The sequence below is a fragment of the Notothenia coriiceps genome, unplaced genomic scaffold, assembly GCF_000735185.1.
Source record: "Notothenia coriiceps isolate Sejong01 unplaced genomic scaffold, NC01 NC01_scaffold00009971, whole genome shotgun sequence".
NCBI classification, from domain to species: Eukaryota; Metazoa; Chordata; class Actinopteri; order Perciformes; family Nototheniidae; genus Notothenia; species Notothenia coriiceps.
This window is the reverse complement of record NW_011342672.1, coordinates 1-21,846: the sequence shown is the minus strand read 5'-3', so window position 1 is coordinate 21,846 and position 21,846 is coordinate 1. Positions and strand designations below refer to the sequence as shown.

The 21,846-nt window shown below is 39.7% G+C and overlaps 1 protein-coding gene across 1 annotated transcript in view; it reads left to right on the top strand.

The window, feature by feature from the left end:
• Positions 1–20,702, top strand: part of LOC104945712 (copine-2-like) — a gene marked incomplete at its 3' end in the record, with an annotated part of 23,910 nt that extends 3,208 nt beyond the window's left edge. The window contains exons 5-13 of the mRNA XM_010771420.1: positions 1,626–1,709; positions 1,931–2,020; positions 2,344–2,442; positions 5,120–5,206; positions 7,228–7,287; positions 16,904–17,037; positions 17,915–17,969; positions 18,472–18,523; positions 20,569–20,702. Of these exons, the coding sequence (XP_010769722.1) occupies positions 1,626–1,709; positions 1,931–2,020; positions 2,344–2,442; positions 5,120–5,206; positions 7,228–7,287; positions 16,904–17,037; positions 17,915–17,969; positions 18,472–18,523; positions 20,569–20,702 (795 nt within the window). The remainder of the gene's footprint in view (positions 1–1,625; positions 1,710–1,930; positions 2,021–2,343; positions 2,443–5,119; positions 5,207–7,227; positions 7,288–16,903; positions 17,038–17,914; positions 17,970–18,471; positions 18,524–20,568) is intronic.
• Positions 20,703–21,846: the final 1,144 nt, after the last annotated feature.

Sequence of the window (21,846 nt, the reverse complement as noted above, 5' to 3'; positions counted from 1 at the left end):
CACTTTGGGAACCCCTGGAATAAACCACACGGGGAACATTTTGAGAAATTACCCCTTAAATTAAATTGGCTACACTATTTCATCGTTGCTGTTGTATGATTGNGGAAGAAACTCAGCTAACTGATGATATGAACCATGTTTACCGAAACAAAACACAAGTCTCACAAGAAGCGTCTAAATGAGCCCTGAGCGAAAAAATGCTAACGCACTCTAGGTGTAAATCAATCGATATACTTCTCGGATATGCACAAACAAGCTTAGCTAACAAGCTGAGATTCCACAGATTCTAGAAATATAAGTATCATCACTGAGCGATCAGAACTCGCGACAGGGGAAGCAAATACAGACATCACACAACGTAGCTTTAGGTAGCAAAACACGGAGATATGCTCACCTTTTGCTGTTATTCTGATCAAAAACGAGAAAAACGCAGCTGAAGGTTAATCCATAGGTTAATCCAATGTGTCTGTCACTTTGAAAAAACTATTGATAATCCATAATTCAATTTTTATGTCAAAAACTGAGTTTTCATATTAGCTGCTAATGATAGCTTCCAGAGTGTATGACAGCTTCCTGTTTTGTCTCCTTGGATACGAGTCCAAACAACTCAGACTGCACCGGGCGCTGACGTAGGCGCCCTGTGACCATCAGATTTGACGGCGCTGATTGGCTGAAATTATGTTTCGGCGGCATAGTTTAAAGATAGCAACAGTTGGCTTCTGCTGCACTTGCTGCACTCTCGTCTGGGCGCTGTGCATAGGGCCCAGACGAGAGAGGGTAATGCCAAGGGCAAGGCCAGGCAGGAAACATGTGACTTATCAGTAACTTTAGACATCGTAACACAATTTTAAACGAGATTTTATTGTAGAATATACATTTTACTGATACCAATTATATAATATTTACCTTGTTTATTAAAAATTAAAATTAAAAAAATATATATATTTTTTTAAATATATATTTTTTAATTTTAATTTTTTTAATTTTAATTTGTAATGTGGGAAAAGGTGGGGCGGCGCCCCTAGCGCCCCTATGGGCCGGCCGCCACTGGCTATGGCATAATGCTCTGTGGTTTGAAAATGTTTGGGTATGCTAGTCTAGATTTGCCGTCTACGTTTACTCAAATGGTGGAACGTGTGTGTATGATTGGAGACGAGTATTACCTATCTTGTCCAGAAGAGGGCGAAACCAGTGTCAGTTCAAACTCTGGCTCCCTTTACGCGCCTTGGAAAATTCTAGCCCCTGACCCAATACTTTAGCTAATCAATGGAAGCGGAGAGAACATTTAGCTTTTAACAATAGGTAAAGGCTCACAGCTGCGGCTATGTTGCTAGCAAGAGCTTCAAATCGTAGTATGTTATCTCAATTGGCTTTACAGGCACACAGGATTACAAAGAAAACACAACAGTAATCTCACAATTGCTGAATAAATCTAGATCAGGATGATGTTCAAAATGAATAAATATTACCCATGCAGGTTACCTTATATTTTTCAATTCTGAAGTAATTTTTCCCTACCTTATCTTCAAACTAGTATAAGTTGTTTGGCTGAGGAAAGGAGGGATTGGGATAAAAATAGGAATGATCAAAAGTACTTTTTAACAAGCTGTCTTTGTGCTGTGCAGGACTTCTTTGGGAAGTCAGACCCCTACCTGGAGTTTCACAAACAGGGAGAAGACGGCACATGGATGCTGGTGCACAGGACAGAGGTGAGTCATCAGTGAGGATTAAACACCTTAATCTGACATTCATTAATGTCAACCATGAGCAGTCATTGTTAGCTAAACCAGGAGCTCATACACTGTAACTTTAGCAATGAGTGTAAAGCACCAAGTGAAGGTAAATCTATTGTGGCTACAACTGCATTATACTGTATATCTGCTGCTGTGTAATTTAATGATTGAGTGCACTTTCTTTTCTATGAATTTAGGTTATAAAGAACACTTTAGATCCATCATGGAAACCCTTTACTGTGCCACTCATTTCTCTCTGCAATGGAGATGTGGACAGAAACATCAAGGTTAGTCATCAAGTTCATCTGTTTCAAAGCTGGTGTTGTTTGGATTGTCTACTAGATGGACAATACGTAGCATGTTTATGCACCGTTGGCAATGCATTAACATTTGATCATGTTTAAGTTGATATGTCATCAAATGCTCTTGTTACAAAACTACACAAAATGAAAAAAGGTATTCAGGACTAAAAAGTGCTACTGTTTGTATAGTATAATGTAACCAATGATTGGTTGAAGTTAGGAGAACATAAGAGTTTTTACGATGAGCTAACAACATGGGAGTATGTCAAAGGTGATGGCTTGATGTGATGTGTTCTACACCATGACAGGTCCTGTGTTACGACTATGATAATGACGGAGGCCACGACTTCATAGGAGAGTTTCAAACCACGGCTGCCAAGATGAGCGAAGCCCAGAACTCAGTAGAGGTAACAGATACTTACCAAGGATACAGGATGATACATACACAGGAACAAGTTTGCGTGCTGATGCTGTTCTGTAAGGCAAGAGCGTGGAAATCAGGGAACCACCTGTTACGCAAATGCTTTGGCTGTGAAGAAGATACAAAAAAATTGCAAACCCACAGTTGTAGGCATCAAGTTTTGGTCGTCATGCTAACATGTTGTAAATTGCCAAAGGTATCTGATGGATGGATGTAAAATAGCAATGATGGGGCCCGGAGACCTAGATAACCGGAATGTTATCTATTACCTCTTACTTTTTCTAGTATTTTATTTATGCTATCGTACTGGAACAGAATATGAATTTGTCAGAGAGAGGGAACTGAAATAGCGAAGGTCATGATCTGGATTGAAACCACAGCATCAACTTTGCTGCTTCACCTCAGCTGCTTAGACACTTATAAGACACTTATCAATTTATTTTCTGAATCCAAACAGCATTTATGTGATTATGCAAAAAGGTAATGAGAATCATGCTCCGCCGACTACTCTTCTGCCGGGGGTCCTGCCAACCCTATGTCCTGTGCCTTTGGAGGTTCCGCCGACTACTCTTCTGCCGGGAGTCCTGCCAACCCTATGTCCTGTGCCGTTGGAGGTTCCGCTGGGGGTCCTGCCAACTCCATGTCCTGTCCCGTTGGGGGTCCCACCGACAACTCTTCTGCCGGGGGTCCTGCCAACCCTATGTCCTGTCCCGTTGGAGGTCCCGCCGACTACTCTTCTACCGGGTGTCCTGCCAACCCTATGTCCTATGCCGTTGGAGGTCCAGCCGACACCTTCTTCGTCGGGGGTCCTGCCAACTCCATGTCCTGTGTTGTTGGGGGCTCCGCTGAGAGTTCTGCCAAACCCATGGCCTGTTCCGTTGGGGGTTCCATTGGGAGTCCTGCCAACTCCGTGCCCTGACCTGTTGGGGGTCCCTCCGACACCTGCTCCGCCGGATTTCCTGCCAACACCAGATCCTGTCCTGTTGGGGGTCCCGCCGACACCTGCTCGCCGGGTTTCCTGCCAACACCATATCCTGTCCTGTTAGGGGTCCCGCCGACACCTGCTCCGCCGGGTTTCCTGCCAACACCATGTCCTGTCCTGTTTGGGGTCCCATCGGCACCAGCCCTTGCTCCGTCGTGGGTCCCACTGACACCAGCCCATGTTCCGTCCAGGGTCCCGTCAACGCCTGACCCGCCAGGGGTTCCACCAGCTCTTGCCCGTCCTTGTGCCCGGCCCCCTGAGTTCCCCAGCCGCGGCCTTCGCCCTCGAGCCCGGCCCCCTGACTTTCCCGGCCGGGGCCCCCGCCAGCCGGCAGCCGCCAGCCGCTGCCTTCGCCCTTATGCCCGGCCCTTATGCCCGGCCCGGCCAGGCTTTTTTCGGGACGTCCCTTGAGGGGGGGGGGTAATGTCACGATCTGTCTGTGTTTTGTTTTGTCTTGTCTTTTTCGGTCTTTGGTTTCCTGTTTTATTTTGAAAAGTGTTCACCCCCTGTCTTGCCTGTTGCTTTCTGTCTGTGTTCCCTCCTGTCTGATTACCCTATTGTGTTCACCTTGTTAGTCTTGTGTGTATTTAAGTTCTGGTTTTTCTGTCTGTCATTGTTAGTTCCTTGTTTGTCTTTGACTGTGTCACGGGGTAGTGTTCAGTTTTTGACGTTTTGGAATTGGAATAAAGGTATATTTATGTGAAATCTGCATTTGGGTCCTGCCTGCTTCACTCAACCCTGACAATTTGCATGTATTAACAACAAATCAGGAATAATCATGTACATAGTATTGGCATTCTCATGTTAAAGCCACTGAAGATTCATTCTTTTGACTTTTGCATTCTTGGTCTGCTTTGGATTTAAAGATGCAAGGATCAGAAAAGCGTTCATTCGTGTGTGTGTGTGTGTGTGTGTGTGTGTGTGTGTGTGCACATCTGGTCTGTTTGTGAGAAAATGTGTGTTCATTTGTTCATGTGCCAAAGCAGCCTCATGACTTGTTCTCCCACTGAGTCTCTTCATGTGTGGTAATGATGTAGGGACACACACACACAAAATAACAAGATGGGGGATGGAAAAAGAGAGACGTTGTGAAAAGAAGGATGAGAAAATGAGAGGTGCTTTTGAGATGTAAAACAGAATTTAACTGAGCCCTAGTAACATGACAAGGCATTTAGAGCTACAGTACCTGTCATATGATCACCAGCTGAATGAAGACATGTGAATGCGTGTTTGTGTGCATGTCTCAAATGCCACTTTCCATCAAATACATAGCTTAATATGTGTTTGTATGATTTACAGTATTTTAGAAAGTCCTTATACTCGTTTTTCTTTAAATGAATTCATAGTGTTTTTAATTAACAATGCATTCATGTTTCCCATTTACATGTAGGTTCACATATAGACTGTATACTACACCACTATATAATGGTTTGCTTATAATACATCTCCATGTTTGACTGTCAAGTTGCAGTGACTGTAGGCGGTGTGTGGAATACATGCAGATCCAAGTCACTGCCTCTCAGTCGTCTGTTCATGTCCCCCCCGTCTCACTACTCCTTACAACTGTGCTGTCATCTCTACTGTTACCATCATTCCCCCTCCTTCTTGAAATTGTTTCTCAATTCCTTCTCTTCTGATACTGATTTTTGATCTGCATTTCTCTGTATTTCCATCTCTTCAGGTGGAGTTTGACTGCATCAACCCCAAGAAACAGAAGAAGAAAAAGAATTATAAAAACTCAGGCTTTATCATTGTCAAGTCATGTAAGGTGAGGATGGATGGATGGATGGATCATGGATGGATGATGGATGGATGGGTGGATGATGGATGGATGGATGGGTGGATGATGGATGAATGGATGGATGGATGATGGATGGATGGATGATGGATGGGTGGATGATGGATGGATGGATGGGTGGGTGGGTGGGTGGGTGGATGGATGATTGATGGATGATGGATGGATGGATGGATGGATGATGGATGGATGGATGGATGATGGATGGATGATGGATGGATGAATGGGTGGATGATGGATGGATGGATGGATGGATGGATGGATGCTGATTAATGGATCAAAGATGGACAAATGGGTGGATGAATGATGAAGAAAGAATGGGTGATGAATGTTTGGTGGATGGATAGATGATGGATGGATGAAGGATAATGGATAAAGGATTGATAGATTCATGTTGGGTGAAAAGACAGGAGGATGGATGTATGGGTGGATGGATGATGATGATGATGATGGTTGGGTGAATGGATTGTTGGATCATTAATAATGGTTGATTAGATTTATGAATGGTTTTTGAATTGGTGATTCATGGATCAAGGGATGATTGATGGATAGATTAATGGAGGATGGATACATGGTTAGATAGATGGCTGATTAATTGATGGATGTATTATGGATGAACGGATGACTAGATGGATGGTGATGGTTTGGTGAATGGACAATATGGACAAATAAAGAAATTGGTTGATGAATGATGATGGATGGATGGGTGGGTGATGTGTGGATGATGATTAAATAAACCAAGCTTTAGTTTAGTCTTTTCTTTTAGCAGTATCCACGTTTGTATTACAATCTGAATCTTTGCTAGCTTCCAAATAATGACTGCTGTCAGGTGTCGGTGCAGATAATGTTCACGTTAAGACTGATGGTTAGTAATTAGCCTGCCACTTAGACTTGTGGAATCCCATGTAAAGCACATTTCATATGACATCTCTTGACATCTCCATATGGAGTTAGTTCATCCGCTTTAGGATCGTTTTATTGTTATACCGCTGCAGAATCCACAATAAGGGCATTAAAGCAATCCACTCCTTTCAATTGTTCAATGGACATGAGCATTGCTGCAGTTTCATGCAGTTTAAATTATGCGAGCTGGTTCATTTTCTATTTATCAAAATCTATTAATTGGCTCAGAATAATATCAGAGCCATTTATAACAAGTTTAAGTTGGATTCCAGACTGTCAACAGGATAAGTTTTGTGCATTAAATTCTGAACTGGAAGAACAAAAATCACTCACCTGATTGTCCACAAAACATCTCCCGACTCAATCATGAACATATGATGAAAGCACTGTGGTTCTGATCTGCTGACACACTTCTTAGTAGGTGTCCATAACTCCCTCCCTCCTGAATAACTGATTAGCGCAGTAGCTTTGAGCCCCCCAGAGGACACATTAAGATGAAACACTGAGTCTTAAGGTTCCTATTGGATTGACTTTAAAGCTGTGTGCACATGATGACAAGCTTTCATAATTGATTATTTTCCTTCTACTTATGTTCATGCGCACAATCAGCCTTTGTACAGACATACACACACACACATTCACAATCGGCACAAAACGGCTAATACAGTAATTATATTTGTTGGCTGCCCGCAGGGATAAGACTAATGGCAGTAAAATCCATGCTAAGTATTCCTCGTAATTGGAGAGGAAATTTGGTTCAAACAAGATAGTAATTGGCGCTCCATTGGTGGTACCTTCAGTTGGAAAAACTGGGTATTTGTTGTAATTTTAGAACAATTATGCTTATGAAAATATATTTTTACAATGTGCCGTGTTTAGTTGGGTTGTTTACTTCATGTCTGTTGTGTTTGAGTAAGTACAATTATTATAATCATCTCTCTTCTTGTTTCTAGAATAACAGTCTAATGATTTTATTGATTTGATCGCATGCATTTTTTAACAGGACCTCTCTCCTTTCATAAATCTATAATCAATGAAACCGGTATTTGTAGGTGTTCTTCTTACTTGTTTTGTGACTCTTGTTTCTCTAGATAACAAGAGACTACACTTTCCTGGATTATATTTTGGGAGGATGCCAGCTCATGTTTACGGTGAGTAAATCATAAACATGCCTGTATTTCTGCTTCTATAATTATATGGTAATGAGATACATGTTTCCAGATGCCTCGAAAACAGATGGAAAACATTCAGATTTTTTATTTCCATCTCCTGGGGTTACAGTTGGATCACAATCATTTACATACACAAAGGAAAAGTGTGAGGGTGGAGTATACACGCGTAATGGGGTATTGTGAACCATTAAAATGAGGGTACTTGTTTGTATTGTAGAAATAGGAGGGGAGAAAGGCAACAGGGAAAAAACCTTTTAATACCAGAAATGTATATTCTGAAATGGGGAATAGCAAGTAAGTGTGAGATCAGGATATGGGGAAAGAAACAGAAAGACCAGAGGGAGGGAGAGAGTGTATTTTGGTCTCTTGTTAGGAGGAACTCTTGTGTGTCCCTGGTGATGTCACACCTCTTTGTGACTGAGTGAGTGAGAAAGACTCCTGTTTTGTAATAGCCAATCTCACACACGCACACACACCAGACACATATTGAATTGTTATATTATTTTTCTCTGTGTTTGTCCAACAAATACAGCTACTGTGCTGATAAATCTTTGGACTGTTCAGACTGGCTCACTGTTACTGTGACACCTTCTCACACACAAGTCTAATGTATCTGTTTAGACTAAGAACAAATGCACACTTACGGAATACAAATAAGAGATACAAACACATAAACACCGTCAGTTATACATTCTGTTCACAGTGTCCGTTTTTTTTCTCTTCCCTATCTCTACAACAATTTCCCAGCTCTGTGAGCTAGAACTGGCTCCAGATGCAGCCGATAGAGTAGTTTGTGACATGCTGGAATTTGTGACGTTTCCCTTTAAGTGTGTTCTCGATTTACACCTGCTCCTTGTTTTTATTTTAATATTTGTTCAACTATAGTCTCATTTGTGGTCTGATAAACAGTACATTAATCAAATGTAGATATATCAAACCCGCAAATAGCAAACTAGTTCACAAGCTACCCAAACAGAAGACGTTTTCTTTTTCAACCAATTAAAGGGCAATGAATGTATGCTTCCTGTGATTGTTTGAAAACGTTTTCACATCAGATATGAACCATTCCAGATTTTATTTGCAGCCCTACCTCTAATGATGGAACAATTATAGAACCATCCAAGTCCTTATTTTAAAGAACTCTACTCTAAAGCATGTTTAGCACATTTATTTAAATCTATTTTACGCTTAATTGGATTCATTCAAATATGCAATCTTTGTATTTAGACAAACAGAAAATTGCTGTGATGAACTGTAGCTATGTGGGTGTAGGAACTACAATTTGAGATTATTGATATGCTGAAAAGTATTCAATTCAAACCACAATTTCACTGAAACAAATGTAATAATACAACATTTTAAATAAACCTTTATCCCCACTAAATGTAAATGTCAAACTCTCTAACTTATTTAGCACATAAACCCAATAATGACCTATTTCGCAATACTGTAGGATCATGTAAACTCTGCACCCTAGATACTGAAGTGACCCATATTGGATTTGAATTCCATAGCAAATAAATGTCTTTATTCCTAAATGTTTTAACCACGGGATAATAGGTTCAACCAGGGATTTCTTTGAGACCACTTTTACATTGTGTCTTATAGAAGATTGTGCCGCGAGGGTGAGTATTTCTGTCTCAACAGGTCTTAGTCGAGCACAAAAGAGGTGTTATCTGGAGGTGACCTCTCTTGTGTTGTTGTGCAGACATGCTGTCAGTGTCACAGGATGTGCTCTGCTACTCCAGGGGGCAAAAAAGCTACTAGAGCTTCTCTTAAATTCAACACAGTCAATGACAATGACAAGCTTCACTGTCAGAACGTTTTTTTTTACCTCACCCTTATTGTTGAGATTGTTGTTGTTTTTGTGGCATAATATTACAGCAGAATAAACAACTGAGGGGCTCATTTGGTGGCAGATTATTCAAAAACAGTAAGTCATAGTGAATAATAAATGTGGTTTAATGTATTAATTGCACATGAGTACTGTAAATTGTAATTTAAAGATTGTAAAATATATCAGAAAAGATGAATGAATACCTGTTTCATAATTACAAATGGTGTAACATGTGTAAAATGTAAGAGACTGGATCTGAACTACAAAGAAGCAGTAGCATTTCCAAGTAGCTCTGAAGAGAATTTGAAGATGCACCATTTAATTAAATACCAAAACCAAAATGAATACAAGCAGAAATGCTCATTCATAATATTGCATGTTTGCAGTGAGCATACTTTCAATACAATTGGAACATTTGCCTGTTCTAGTGGTGGTGAGATGAGCAAATTTAAGGCGGAATGGGAACTCTTAAATCCTCACTGCTCCCTCCTAATCTTTTGCCTTTTGTCACAGACCACACACACACACAACCATACACACACACACACACACACACACACACACACACACACACACACACACACACACACACACACACACACACACATGAACACACGCACATCTATTGCTGTATTAACACACATACTTTCTCTCTCCTGCTCACACACTCATTTGCATACACATGCGTACACACATGTGAGCCCATAATATCCCTGTCACACTCGTGCTTTCACATTTACTGTACATGCAAACTCCCAAACCATGACTTTGGCACTCTCACACACGCACACAAACACAGTATCTTCTTCATACAGACATGCTATCACATGTACCTCTGCACTCTTCAAGCGTGCACCTTCCCTGCACACTGGCTGATTTAGACATGCACAGGCAAACATAATCTCACGCAGACGCTCAGTCACCGATGACATCTTCTCCTCACGTACACACTGCCACATACACCCGCCCTGACACACACACACGCAGAAAGAGCTGTTTTGCGGTGTTCAATCAGACTTAGTATGGCTCTAATCCTAATCTCCAGGAAGGGAAAGTCTCTCCTCGGGGCTCTGGGAGCTGGAGAAGAGAGCAACGTTTCTCTACACTCCAACACAAAGAGACAGCCTGCTACTGCTGATGGGCTGTTTGTGAAAGACTTATTTCAAATGAATTACGCTATTATTTATATCTTATGTTTGATATCATTGAGAACTGTGTAGAGCACGCCCCAGTCCCTGTGGATTCATGGAGAAACATTTTTTTTCTTGAATGAGAGCACAAACAAGCATCTTCACAGCTCAAGATGATGACAGATGATATCAGTAAAGCTGTTTTTTTTTCCTTTAATTTCAGCCTGCTCTTTACAGTAGTCTATGACATTTTTTTGATATAATATGTAATTCTTCCATCTTAAATCCAGGCTTTATCATATTGTCCAATGGATTAGCGCCGTGCAATATTGGCTAAATATGAGACTGTCATATATTTCTTCATTCACAAGGCCGAACAATATCTGATGGTACTTCACATTTCTGTTAAATTACAAAATTCCTTCTCAAACCATCTCTATGTTTTTGGAACTTGATCGATGCAAGGAAATAAAAGTCAGGATATCTCAGCCTCATATGAATGATTGTGATCATTCTTTTTTTTTATGTGCCCCTTGTGAGTCCCTGGTTTTCAAGGATTCAAGGATAAAATACAAATGCACGCCACCTAACACAGGGTTGCACAACAAAATGCAGTTGTAATCAATTTACACAAGAAAGCAAAATAAAAGAATACAGTGGATACCTGAGGTACAGAAAAAACAAGTGATTTGCATTAAACTTGGGCGAAGGGTGTAGCATGGTCTAAGAAAGAACCTGTAACATCCTGAATTACGAGGAGGGTGCAAGGTCACCATTGGCCTTGGTGGCGGTAGTTGAATTTGCATTATGTGGAATAAACACAAATGTTATAAAAACACTGAACGATGGGCAGATATCATGGCTAACATATTAACATGAAAACATTAGGGCAACATTTGCCATCAACTTTGACGTTAAAGCAACAGCAATGTAAACAAAATGTCCGCCTCCTCTTGTTCCATTGGAGTATTGTGCTCTGTCCTCCAGTTGCTCAGCTTTATCTGAAAATATTGGCACAGCATTCTTTATCCATCATTGCTGGGTTGGCCTGATTCTTATTTTATTTTCTTTGCGACCAGGCATTAGCCAGAAGCAGACCAGGTAGTAGAATAGCCTTAGGTCCTATCTGAGTTAACCTAGCTCCCTTCGCTACTGTCCTCCAGGGTCCGTCACTTTTGGATAAGTATCTATTTTACTTGTGATTCGTTCATATTACATTAACAGTGACACTTTAAACATCCAATACACTCACTGCAGGAAAAGAGGTCTGTCTCAATACAACCCTGTTTCAGATAAAGTCTTGTTTCTATGAACGGTTAAGTAACCTTAAATCCACAAGAATGTATGGTTATACAACCGCATATCATTGGATATGAAATATCCCTATCTACTGTGAGCCTTCCACCAAAGTATGCTTGAAACGGCTGGGATTTCTATTGTTTTGTTATTTAAAACCTGCCAGAACAAATATCATTAGACCCTAAATAGACTATCCCGCAGTAAAGGTCTTGCAGTGGACAGCAGCTTTTAGTTGTCACTGGGAACACCTTTGAATGAAACACAGAGTAACTCCAGAAGAGTTCACACCCTCAACCATCCGAATGCACTCCATCCATCACTCTGGGGGTTTAACTGCAAATGAGTCGGAGAGGTCCTGGCGTGAGAATAGGCTGATACTTGACTAGGCACAGCTGAGAAACCTCCGACGTGAATGTCAGCATGTCAATTATTTGACAGTAATGTGGCACTAGTAGATCCTTCTAATTTATTTCAGTCACAGACGTTTGCTGTCACATTGATGCTCTGAAATATACAGTAATAAGATGTTGCTCTGTCTCCCCTGTTTATTTTAATTCTGTGCCCTTCCTGGTTGAAACTGTGGGTCTGTCATGTTGTGTTTAGTCTACATGAGTGTTAGCAATTACTAAAAGCTCCGGGCAAGAAATAAGTTAGAAACAGATTGGTTTCAGCTCCCACTGTCGTCAAATTCACAGCCATCAAACGAATAATATCTGTCATCAGAGAGGAAGGAAAAATGCCATAACATTTTGGGTGCCATCGACTGTTCTGTTCATAGTAAGACAAAATTAATTAAAACCTAGGCTGAAAAATTGTAATTGCAAGTAAAAAGGGTTTTGTGGTTCATTTGATAATTCAAATATGGAGATTTAATTTGTTTTAGACCCATAATTTACTTTAGTTCCAATGGGTTGAAATTCAATTGTATTCCCTTTGAAGTACTGTTTAATGTGCTTGCTTCCTGTGTAAAACAACAGAAACAGAGATGTTGTTCCAGCCATTTTGAATTCAGTACAGTATCGTATATGTTTCCTTGTGGAGACACCAATGAGCAGTTAAAGCAGATTTACAAAATCACCAGGACCGAGTATGCCATGGATTGCTTTCCAAATCTAGGCTTGTAAGTGCTGTTCAAGGCTGAGAGCCTGTTGGCTGGGTGAATAAAGTAACTCTGAAAATTCCTTCTGTGTCTCATTCAACATGACCTGTCCCTGGGGAAAGGAAGTCATGGTTGGTGGTAGAGCTTTAGAGGGACTTAGTCACATCTATGGTCCTAAGCATCTTGACAGAAAGGAAGAAAACTGGGAGACGTTATGGCAGTTTCTAGGAGAAGGTGGCAAAGACTTTGCCCCTCATAATCTTAATGGTATTTATGACATGCCAGAAATCCACCCAATTGTCAGATAATAAGATTAGCGATCCTTTAGCAACTGCACAAAAATACTGACCAACCCGAACAGGGTTTGAATCGCTTCAGTATGTATGAACTTGGAAGATTTCACTAAAGTTAAACAGGAGAACAATGCAAAAGCGTACTTCCCTCCATGAGTAAATACATCAATTGGCAACAAAAGTTTACCACATGGCTGTTCATTAGTATACATGATGATAGAGTTGTTTTAAAAAAATGGAGGAATGCACCAGGATTGAACGACCATAGCAAAACAGCCATAAAGTTCTATTTAGTCATTTCTGTATTGTAATAGATTGTCCAATTTCTACTGTAATCCACAATAATTCTCATTTTTCTTCATAAAAGTTTGACTTTTTGGCTGCAACTAACAATTGCTCTGATTGTGAAAGACTTTCTCAATTCACAAAGCAATCATTTGCACTCTAAAAAAAACAAGAAATGCTCATGCTTATCTTAGACATCCATTTAATTAACTATGCTTTAATCGTCTTATTGTGGCAGCTTGGTTTGACTTTTAGATTTCGACCGTGCGCTATACTTGTCATGTTATTCCAATTACTTGGTTTACCATAGAGTTAGGCAACATGCAATACACTCCGAAACCCTTCATCTATTATGTTGTTTAATTTGCAAAAACTAGCTGTGATGACAGAGAAATGTCTTATTTGCTTATCACCCTGAACTAAGAGTATGCTACTTCAGTCTTCACACTGTAGGCATTTTCAGGAGCGCCATACATGCTACAACTTACGTAAATACGCAGCAGCACCCTTATTATGTCCCCCCACATCTCTATTTCGGTCACTCTTGCTGCCCCTGCTGCTCTCTATGCCCTAACCTCTCTTCCATTATTTACCTAATTTGCCCAACATCCAACACATCTAGCACCTTTTTTGTGACTTCCTGCTTCTCTATTTTCTCGGTTGTTGTCCTCCATTGAACCAGAACATTGTCGTTTCATAACACTCCAAACAAAGAGAGAAAGGAGATGGTTTAGACCAGGGGTGCCCAATACGTTGATCGCAAAGGTAGTGTGGTTAGATCGCATTGGCATTGAAAAATAAATTAATAAAAAATAGTTAGCCTATCATCCATCCTTACTATGGCATTTGCCACTAGATTGACGTACAGGTAAGCCAGTCTGGTTCTCATCTTTTCTAACACGCCGTTCACCACGCATGCGCGGTCGACCGCGCCAGCTGCAAATCACCGGCAGGCTGATTACCTAGTTAGCCTTCCAATTTATACAATTCTTCTAAAGAAAGGGTATAAAATTGACGTAATGACCAAAAATGTACTGAGTTGTATTGTGCCATACGGGTTCATGCAGTTATGCTAGGTACAGCAACATAAGGTATACTCAGTATATATATATATATATATATGCATTTTTTTTTAATGTAGCATTTTTAATGTAGGTAGATCATTTTGACTCGGTCATTTTAAAAGTAGCTCCCAAGCTGAAAAAGTGTGTGCACCCCTGGTTTAGACAATACTAAAGCTGATAGGAGGGATTTTCTGGGTCGGTCATTGTCAGCTCACAGGTCGTCATTCATCGCCGGAGGAAAAACTTGTCACTCCTAATCTCATTATGTTCGGCTTTGTGTGTGTGTGTGTGTGTGTGTGTGTGTGTGTGTGTGTGTGTGTGTGTGTGTCTTTTTATATTGGGTACATGTGTTTGAAGTATCTGTGTGTTCATATTTGTATATATTCTTTCATCGTAGTATCACCCTGTGGTCATATGTGTTAAAAATATGCTTCTGTGTGGTTTCAGGGACATTATAAGCCTAGATTGGTCTTTTTGGCCACAGCTGGAAAGGTTGCATTCTCAAAAATAAGGAAATTCTCATTGAGTCTTTGCTCTGTGACCTTGAAGTTTTGAAATAACAATGGGTGTTTCTCAATCGCGAGGATGCTGGCTTGGTAGTCGCGTACTTCCAAGTCACTTCCTTCAGAAACGAAGCAAGTATGCTTCCAAGCCACGGCTTCGGAAAACGAAGAAGAATGGAACGGGCTGACAAGTGTGCCACTCTCTCTAACGATTTCAACATAAACTGTACCGAAAACAAATAATCTAATTATGAACTTGCTTTACTTTACTTTTCCGGAACACATTTTTGGTGATAACAAACAAATGTAACAAAGTAACATATTTAACAACACATGTTCTACTCCACTACATACTGCACTTACATTCAAATGTGTGCTGCATCAGTTCAGCCATTCTCCGCAAGGGTTTTTGAAATTGGTCCTTGCGCAAAGCATTGTGGAAATTTGAAGGACGCGAAGTCTACCCATGTGCAGCCTCGAAATTTCCCCAAACCAAGGACGCGGCCTCGGTGGAATTCCAAGTATTCTGGAGATTGGAATAGTCCTTCGGCGGCACTCGATGACGTATCATCCTTGAAATATTGTCTTGGAAGCCAGAATCCTCGAGATTGAGAAACGGCCACCGTCTTAAGTATGATGAATTAGGAAAACTATTCAGTGGGCAAATGTCTATTGTTAGTCAGGTTAAATGTCAAAATTGTATTTACAAGGTTGACAGGTAGGCCTATATGGATAAATTGTATTAATGAAGTGGATGCAGCGAAAGTGGCATCACCGTTTGGTTTGTACACTAACGTTGGTAGCCTCAAGTTAGGCATTTTGGCCACTGCCATTTTTTTTTTGGAACCAGAAATTACCATGTTTGGGCAAGATGGTGGAGCTATGTACAAATGAAGCTGAAAAATACATTTTGCTGAAAACAAACCCACTGTGAAAGGTTCAAAATTGTACACAAAACACCAAACCGGACAACATCGTTATATCAACCTTTCACAAGGTATCCCAAAAGCATTTGCTAAATTAAACAAGACTTGAAACCAGCAATTGAGTCTATAAACTAATGTTTAAGGTAGTAAATTCAGTGAGAAGTAGGGTCATTTTCTTATAATTTATCAAATCGGACTGATTTTCAGATTTTGAGTCAGGTTTAAGGCATTTTACATTAACTACACTTTCCAGTACTAAGTGGTTGCTACTCGGGTATTTTATAAGGTTCAAAGGCTGCACTGACATATCATGGTTGACAATTTTAGCATAGCATGGATTGTTGACTTCAGAAATCAATCACAATATTGAATAAATCATGCTAATTGTCTCTCAAACCAGCTATGTATGCGATGTCTTTTCCTCAAAATGCGACTGTCAAAGTCCTTTAACTCCAAAATAATGAGATGTTCCAGCTCAGACACTGTTTTGAAAACTTACCAGCAACTCCAGTTCTTATTTTCTTTAAACTTTCAGACCTTTACTTCAAATTGAGTAATGAATGGCATAAATAAATAAAAGAAAGGATCACTGAGCCCTACATGAGGAAAACGGGCAGTTTTAAACTCTTAAAAAGTTCTAAAACCAGAGGATATTTGGAAGAAGGAAAACTCTGCAATTTGTGAATCCAAAGGCTAAGACAGTTAGTTATAGTTATATAGTTTAACATAAAACTGCTTACTGATCCTTTAATAGAGAAACTCATAAAACCATTAGTTGCTACGGTAAGTGAAGCAGCATGTTGAAATGCATAACAGTATTAAAAATCACAGCTTCTGTAATAACTAGATGAACCAATTTACCCTTTATATTCCCATGATAATATACTGCACAGCAAGGAATAAATAAAACAGACATTTGTATTTTATGTCAAAAGAGATTCAACCATTCCTGTTTGTTTGCTGTTGCTGCTGCCTCACTTATTCACCTGTCATTGTGCTATAGTAGGTGATTCTGCTTTGTTAACTTATTGGAGAAGGTAATAAAGGAAACAGATAACAACCCTCACTTATCCTGAGCTCATTAGAACATCCCTAATGTAAAAACACTGCAGCTTTTCTAAAATGACCTCTTATATGTCACTTCTTTGTATTTCTTTAGGTTGGAATAGACTTTACAGCATCTAATGGGAACCCTCGAGAGCCGTCCTCCCTCCACTACATTAACCCACTTGGCAGCAACGAGTATCTCGCTGCCATTTTAGCTGTGGGACAAATTATACAGGACTATGATACGTGAGTCTTTTTGATCAGATACAGAACTACAGTTATCCTAATGTAAAGTAGGTATAATATGTAATAGTTATGCAATAAAATGTATGAAAAGGATTACACATGTGTAATTTTTGGAGTTGTGTTCTTACATTATCCCAAAAGTTTTTCGACTGCTTTCAAACCAAGGTCCTAAATTCAACCCATACACATTTTTTTTAAATGTGTAATGGTGTCATCTTCGTTGGCTGAAATCAGAAGCTTTACTAAATTGACATGTATCCTGTTATCAGCCATATCGTTAAAATATGTTTTTGTTGGCTTTGTTATTGTTTTTTTTTATTTGTATTTCAAATAGGATGTATGGATATTTAGCAGCAATGGCACCTTAAGTGCCTTTAGACAAACACTGCTTCAAAACTGCTATATTAAGTATTTCAACTGGTTTTACACACCTTGATTGTTTGCTTTGGACCACCCAAAAACTAAAAGCATGAGAGGAGATTGGCCTGGGGCCATATGAGAAAGCTTATGATGCTGTGTCTCTACAAAGACCAGAGTGACGGATTTTTGCAAACCTAACTTTTGTGTACTGTCGTCACTGTGGGTTTTGTAGTAACAATTCAACTTGTTCATCTGAATCCCATCATACCCAAGAACCACTCTTCTTTGTATCCTGCCCTTCAGAAAGCAGGTGCTTCTTCTCTTAGTGAGAAATCATTTTGCTAAATTGCTTATTTATACTGCTGGTTCCTCTTTAAATATACTTGAACTAGATTCTTAATGTAAGTAGAACAGGATTCTGTTTGCTGTCTAAATCCAGTTTACTGAATTTGAATGAAAAAACAAAGAAGCAGGTTTTACTAATGTTCAAAATCTGTTGTAATGCTTTCCTCCTCAGCGACAAAATGTTTCCTGCTTTGGGATTTGGAGCCCAACTCGCACCAGACTGGAAGGTATGTGTGTGTGTGTTTTTTGGTGTTGTTGTTATTGTTTTTTGCGTGTGTGATACATGTACAACAGTATGTGTGTATGCACAAAAAAGGGAGGAGGGTTTACATGCAGACTTGTAGTTAAAACATGCCTATACAGTATAATACATGTATTTGACACACACACACACACACACGTACGCACACACACACACACACACACACACACACACACACACACACACACACACACACACACACACACACACACACACACACACACACACACAGGAGATAAAACTGTTAGCAATATTATACATGCATATTCACATGATTACGCATACGCAACTGTCAACCCATCTGTGTTGCCATGGTACTGAGCTGATGAAAAGGACAAAGAAAAGAGAGCCGTTCAGAGAGCGGGAGGGAGGAAGAAAGTGTGGGAGAAACGGACAGTATTTTTCAACAATATTTTAAAGTGTAATGAAGAAGCAATATCATGGTCTGTGTTTCTCGTCTACTACAGGTGTCACATGAATTTGCCATCAACTTTGACCCTACAAACCCCTTCTGTTCAGGTGAGTAACTGTGTAGTACTCTCACACTCCATCCATGACCATGCTGCTGATTTAAATCATGCATTGGTTTTTATTTTCTCAAATGGATCCTTTGAGTCTGATTGTCTTCTTGAAGGACAGAGGGTGTCATATTGGTATGCTGTATAAACTGTAAAGCCCCCTGAGACAGATGTTATATTTGTGATATTGGGCTATATAAATAAACTTTGATTGATTGACTGATACAAATGTCGACATATATAGCATAGCACAATAGTATTAGCTGAAAACACAGTCGCTAATTTATGCTTATAGGTTGTAATGGTAAATGGACTGTACTTATATAGCGCTTTATCAGGTCTTATCGACCCCTCAAAGCGCTTTACATAGTATGAATCGTTCACCCCTTAACACCTCATTCTTACAGAGCAGCACATTCACAAACCGTTTTACCAGGAGCAACTCAGGGTTAAGTATCTTGCCCAAGGATACATCGACATGTTGACTGCACGGGCTGGTTGAAAGACGACCACAATCCCCCGCAGCCACAGTCACTGTAAACTTCTAAAATTGAAATGTTCAAGTGATTCAAGTGACACTAGAATATAATCCCATTTCCTCTTTTAAAATGAGGCTTTAATGCCATTGTAATGTTGTATAATATTAAAAAAAAAGAACATTAATATATACAGATAATGAGCTTAATATATAAACATCACTGCAACAGTGTTCTTCCGCTTTACTAGAATAGGTGACAAGCAGTGAAAAAAGATAGCATGTGACAGGAGCAGGTGCTCCTGTCACATGCTATCTTTGAGTAAATAACAACTTCACACTACACCTACAGTACACTTTCTACACAAGACTTTTCTCTAAATTGGCAGTATGAATGCTACGCTACAAAACAGTTGCTCCTGACCAAAGCAGATATGATGTGGAGTGGTGCATTCACATTTATTAATTCACAGCTTTTCTGCTGTTGAAGACTATAAATACATTCATTGTGATTGGTAACAGACATTCATGGTCCTCAGATGATAAATCTTTGGTCTCATCCTGAATCTTCTCTAGCGCCACAATGAGGTTGTTATGTGGTTCTGTAGGATGGATGGATAAGAAATGTGGTTCCCACATTCATGCTCCCGTCAGAATAATTGTAAATGCTTTAATGAGCCCCTGATATTCCATTTAGCGTCCTCATCAGGTCAATATTTATATATTATAATATATATATATACATATATATATATATTTGTAATCTCCTTCCCTTGATCTATCTTCAATAGAATATATTTGTAATTCGTCAGTACTTTACACCTTGTTTTAATATTTTTGCAGGAGGTTATGCTTAATAAAAAAAATGTCAAAACATATTTGTGCGTACATATTTGTGTGTACTCCACAAATGCACGTTCTTTGTAAGGTTAGCAAACTATGACACTACAGCTCATATTTTCTTGGAAAAACTAATTTAGCCCAATGAAAAGTTCCAGGACAAAAAATAAAACCTGATTTAGAGTAGAGCAGTGATAAAGTGCTGCCATAGTTGATACAAACAACATTCTAGGTACCTAACAAGTGATCATATTTTAGCAAAAAGTCATTGTTTGTTTCCTTTAATTGATATGCCATATTTTGAATGTCGTAAAACAAAAAGCCATACAGGTGATTGAGAAAGAAGGAGGGTGTTCAACAAAAGACCTCATTCACACTTCTAATTGTCTGGTTGGTTAAGCTGATTGGAGTCTGAGAAAGCTGACGAGAAACCATCATCGTCAGCTTGGCCCTTGGTTAAAATGTCTCTCCATATGGAAGTATAAAGAGAGTTGGATACAGCGTTGGAGGCGGGGCCCTGTTATTGAAGGTTGCTCAGTAGAGCATGAAGCCAAAAGGACCTGACTCTCGAAAACAAAAACACCTGGATCTCCTGGCGATCCTACTCATCCATGGGGCCAATACAGCATGCACACTTTCAAGTTCTGTAAGCCTCTCTCCTGCCATCACCACTTCTCAAGCCATTAATGTTCATTGAAACTCAAATACATTTTGTATTTCTCTCCGTCTAGGTGTGGAAGGTATTGCACAGGCTTACTCTGCCTGTCTTCCTCACATTCGCTTTTACGGCCCAACCAACTTTGCTCCAATCATCAACCATGTGGCCCGTTTTGCTGCCCAGGCACTTCAACAAGAAAAAGCAGCGGTATGTGATAACAACTAACCTGTTTGTCCACCATTCTATGTTTTAATGACTTTAAAGTTGACCGTCTCAACAAAAAGTATTCCAGTTTCCAAAACAACCAGTATCCACTAAAATGCCATGCCTTATCAAAACCAGCCATGTATCACAATCTATCAGAACACTCTTCTGAACCATCATAATGCAACGTTTCATTCCTCTGAGTCACTCCTTTTTTTCACAAACACTGCTTTTCTCTTCATTTTCTCTATAGTGCTTTCAACCTCTCTCTCTCTTCCTTTCTCGCTCCTTGAGCTAGGGGCGGCCCCGCTACGTACTATACTTTTAAAGATAAGAAGATGATGTTGAACAGAACATGACATGATATAAGACAGCATCAGAGGGATTGTGAACCAGCATGTGTGCTCATAAATTAGTGGTCTGCATGTCAACAGGAAATATCTTTTACTTATCTTGTAGAAGGGCTGTATGTCAGAGTAAGACCAATAATATCCCCCAAAACAAGATATTAAGTGTATCTTTTTCATCCATGCTGTGTTGGTATTTACCTGGAAAGCTGTGACGTAACAACCCCCATCACCTCCTACTCACACTGCCTCATAGTGATAAGCAAATATTGAAAAACCACAATTGGACGATATGAAAATAGAAACTGTCACCCAACCCTAAAGTGTGCTTTATTTTCTCAGGAAATCAATTTGGCCGCACATATCCTGCCAATATATGCACAGGTCATGACCCAAATAGTTGGAATCCTCTGGGCAGCATGGTGATCTGCTTTATAGATTTTTAGAAGAGTATTATGTTAAAGGAGACAATTTGGCATAAGGGTTGCAAAAGGTCAATGGTTAGGTTTGGTTTGGTTTCTCATCACTATTTAAAGAGGGTTGCATGGATGAAGTAGCATCCCAAGGGCTCGTTCGAAAACAATCCAATGTTTCCATTGATTTGGGATTTGAGCAGCAAATAACTCTTTGGAAAACAAACGTTTATGACTTACCGATTTAGTTTAGAAGAATATATTCTCCAAATATTAACACTGCTTTTTAACAAAAAAGTGTTGGTGTTGTTGCAGTGTTTAAGGCTTTATTCAGTTTTGCATTTGTAGCAAGATGAGCACCTAAGGGCAGTGGCGCCAGCAGGGGGG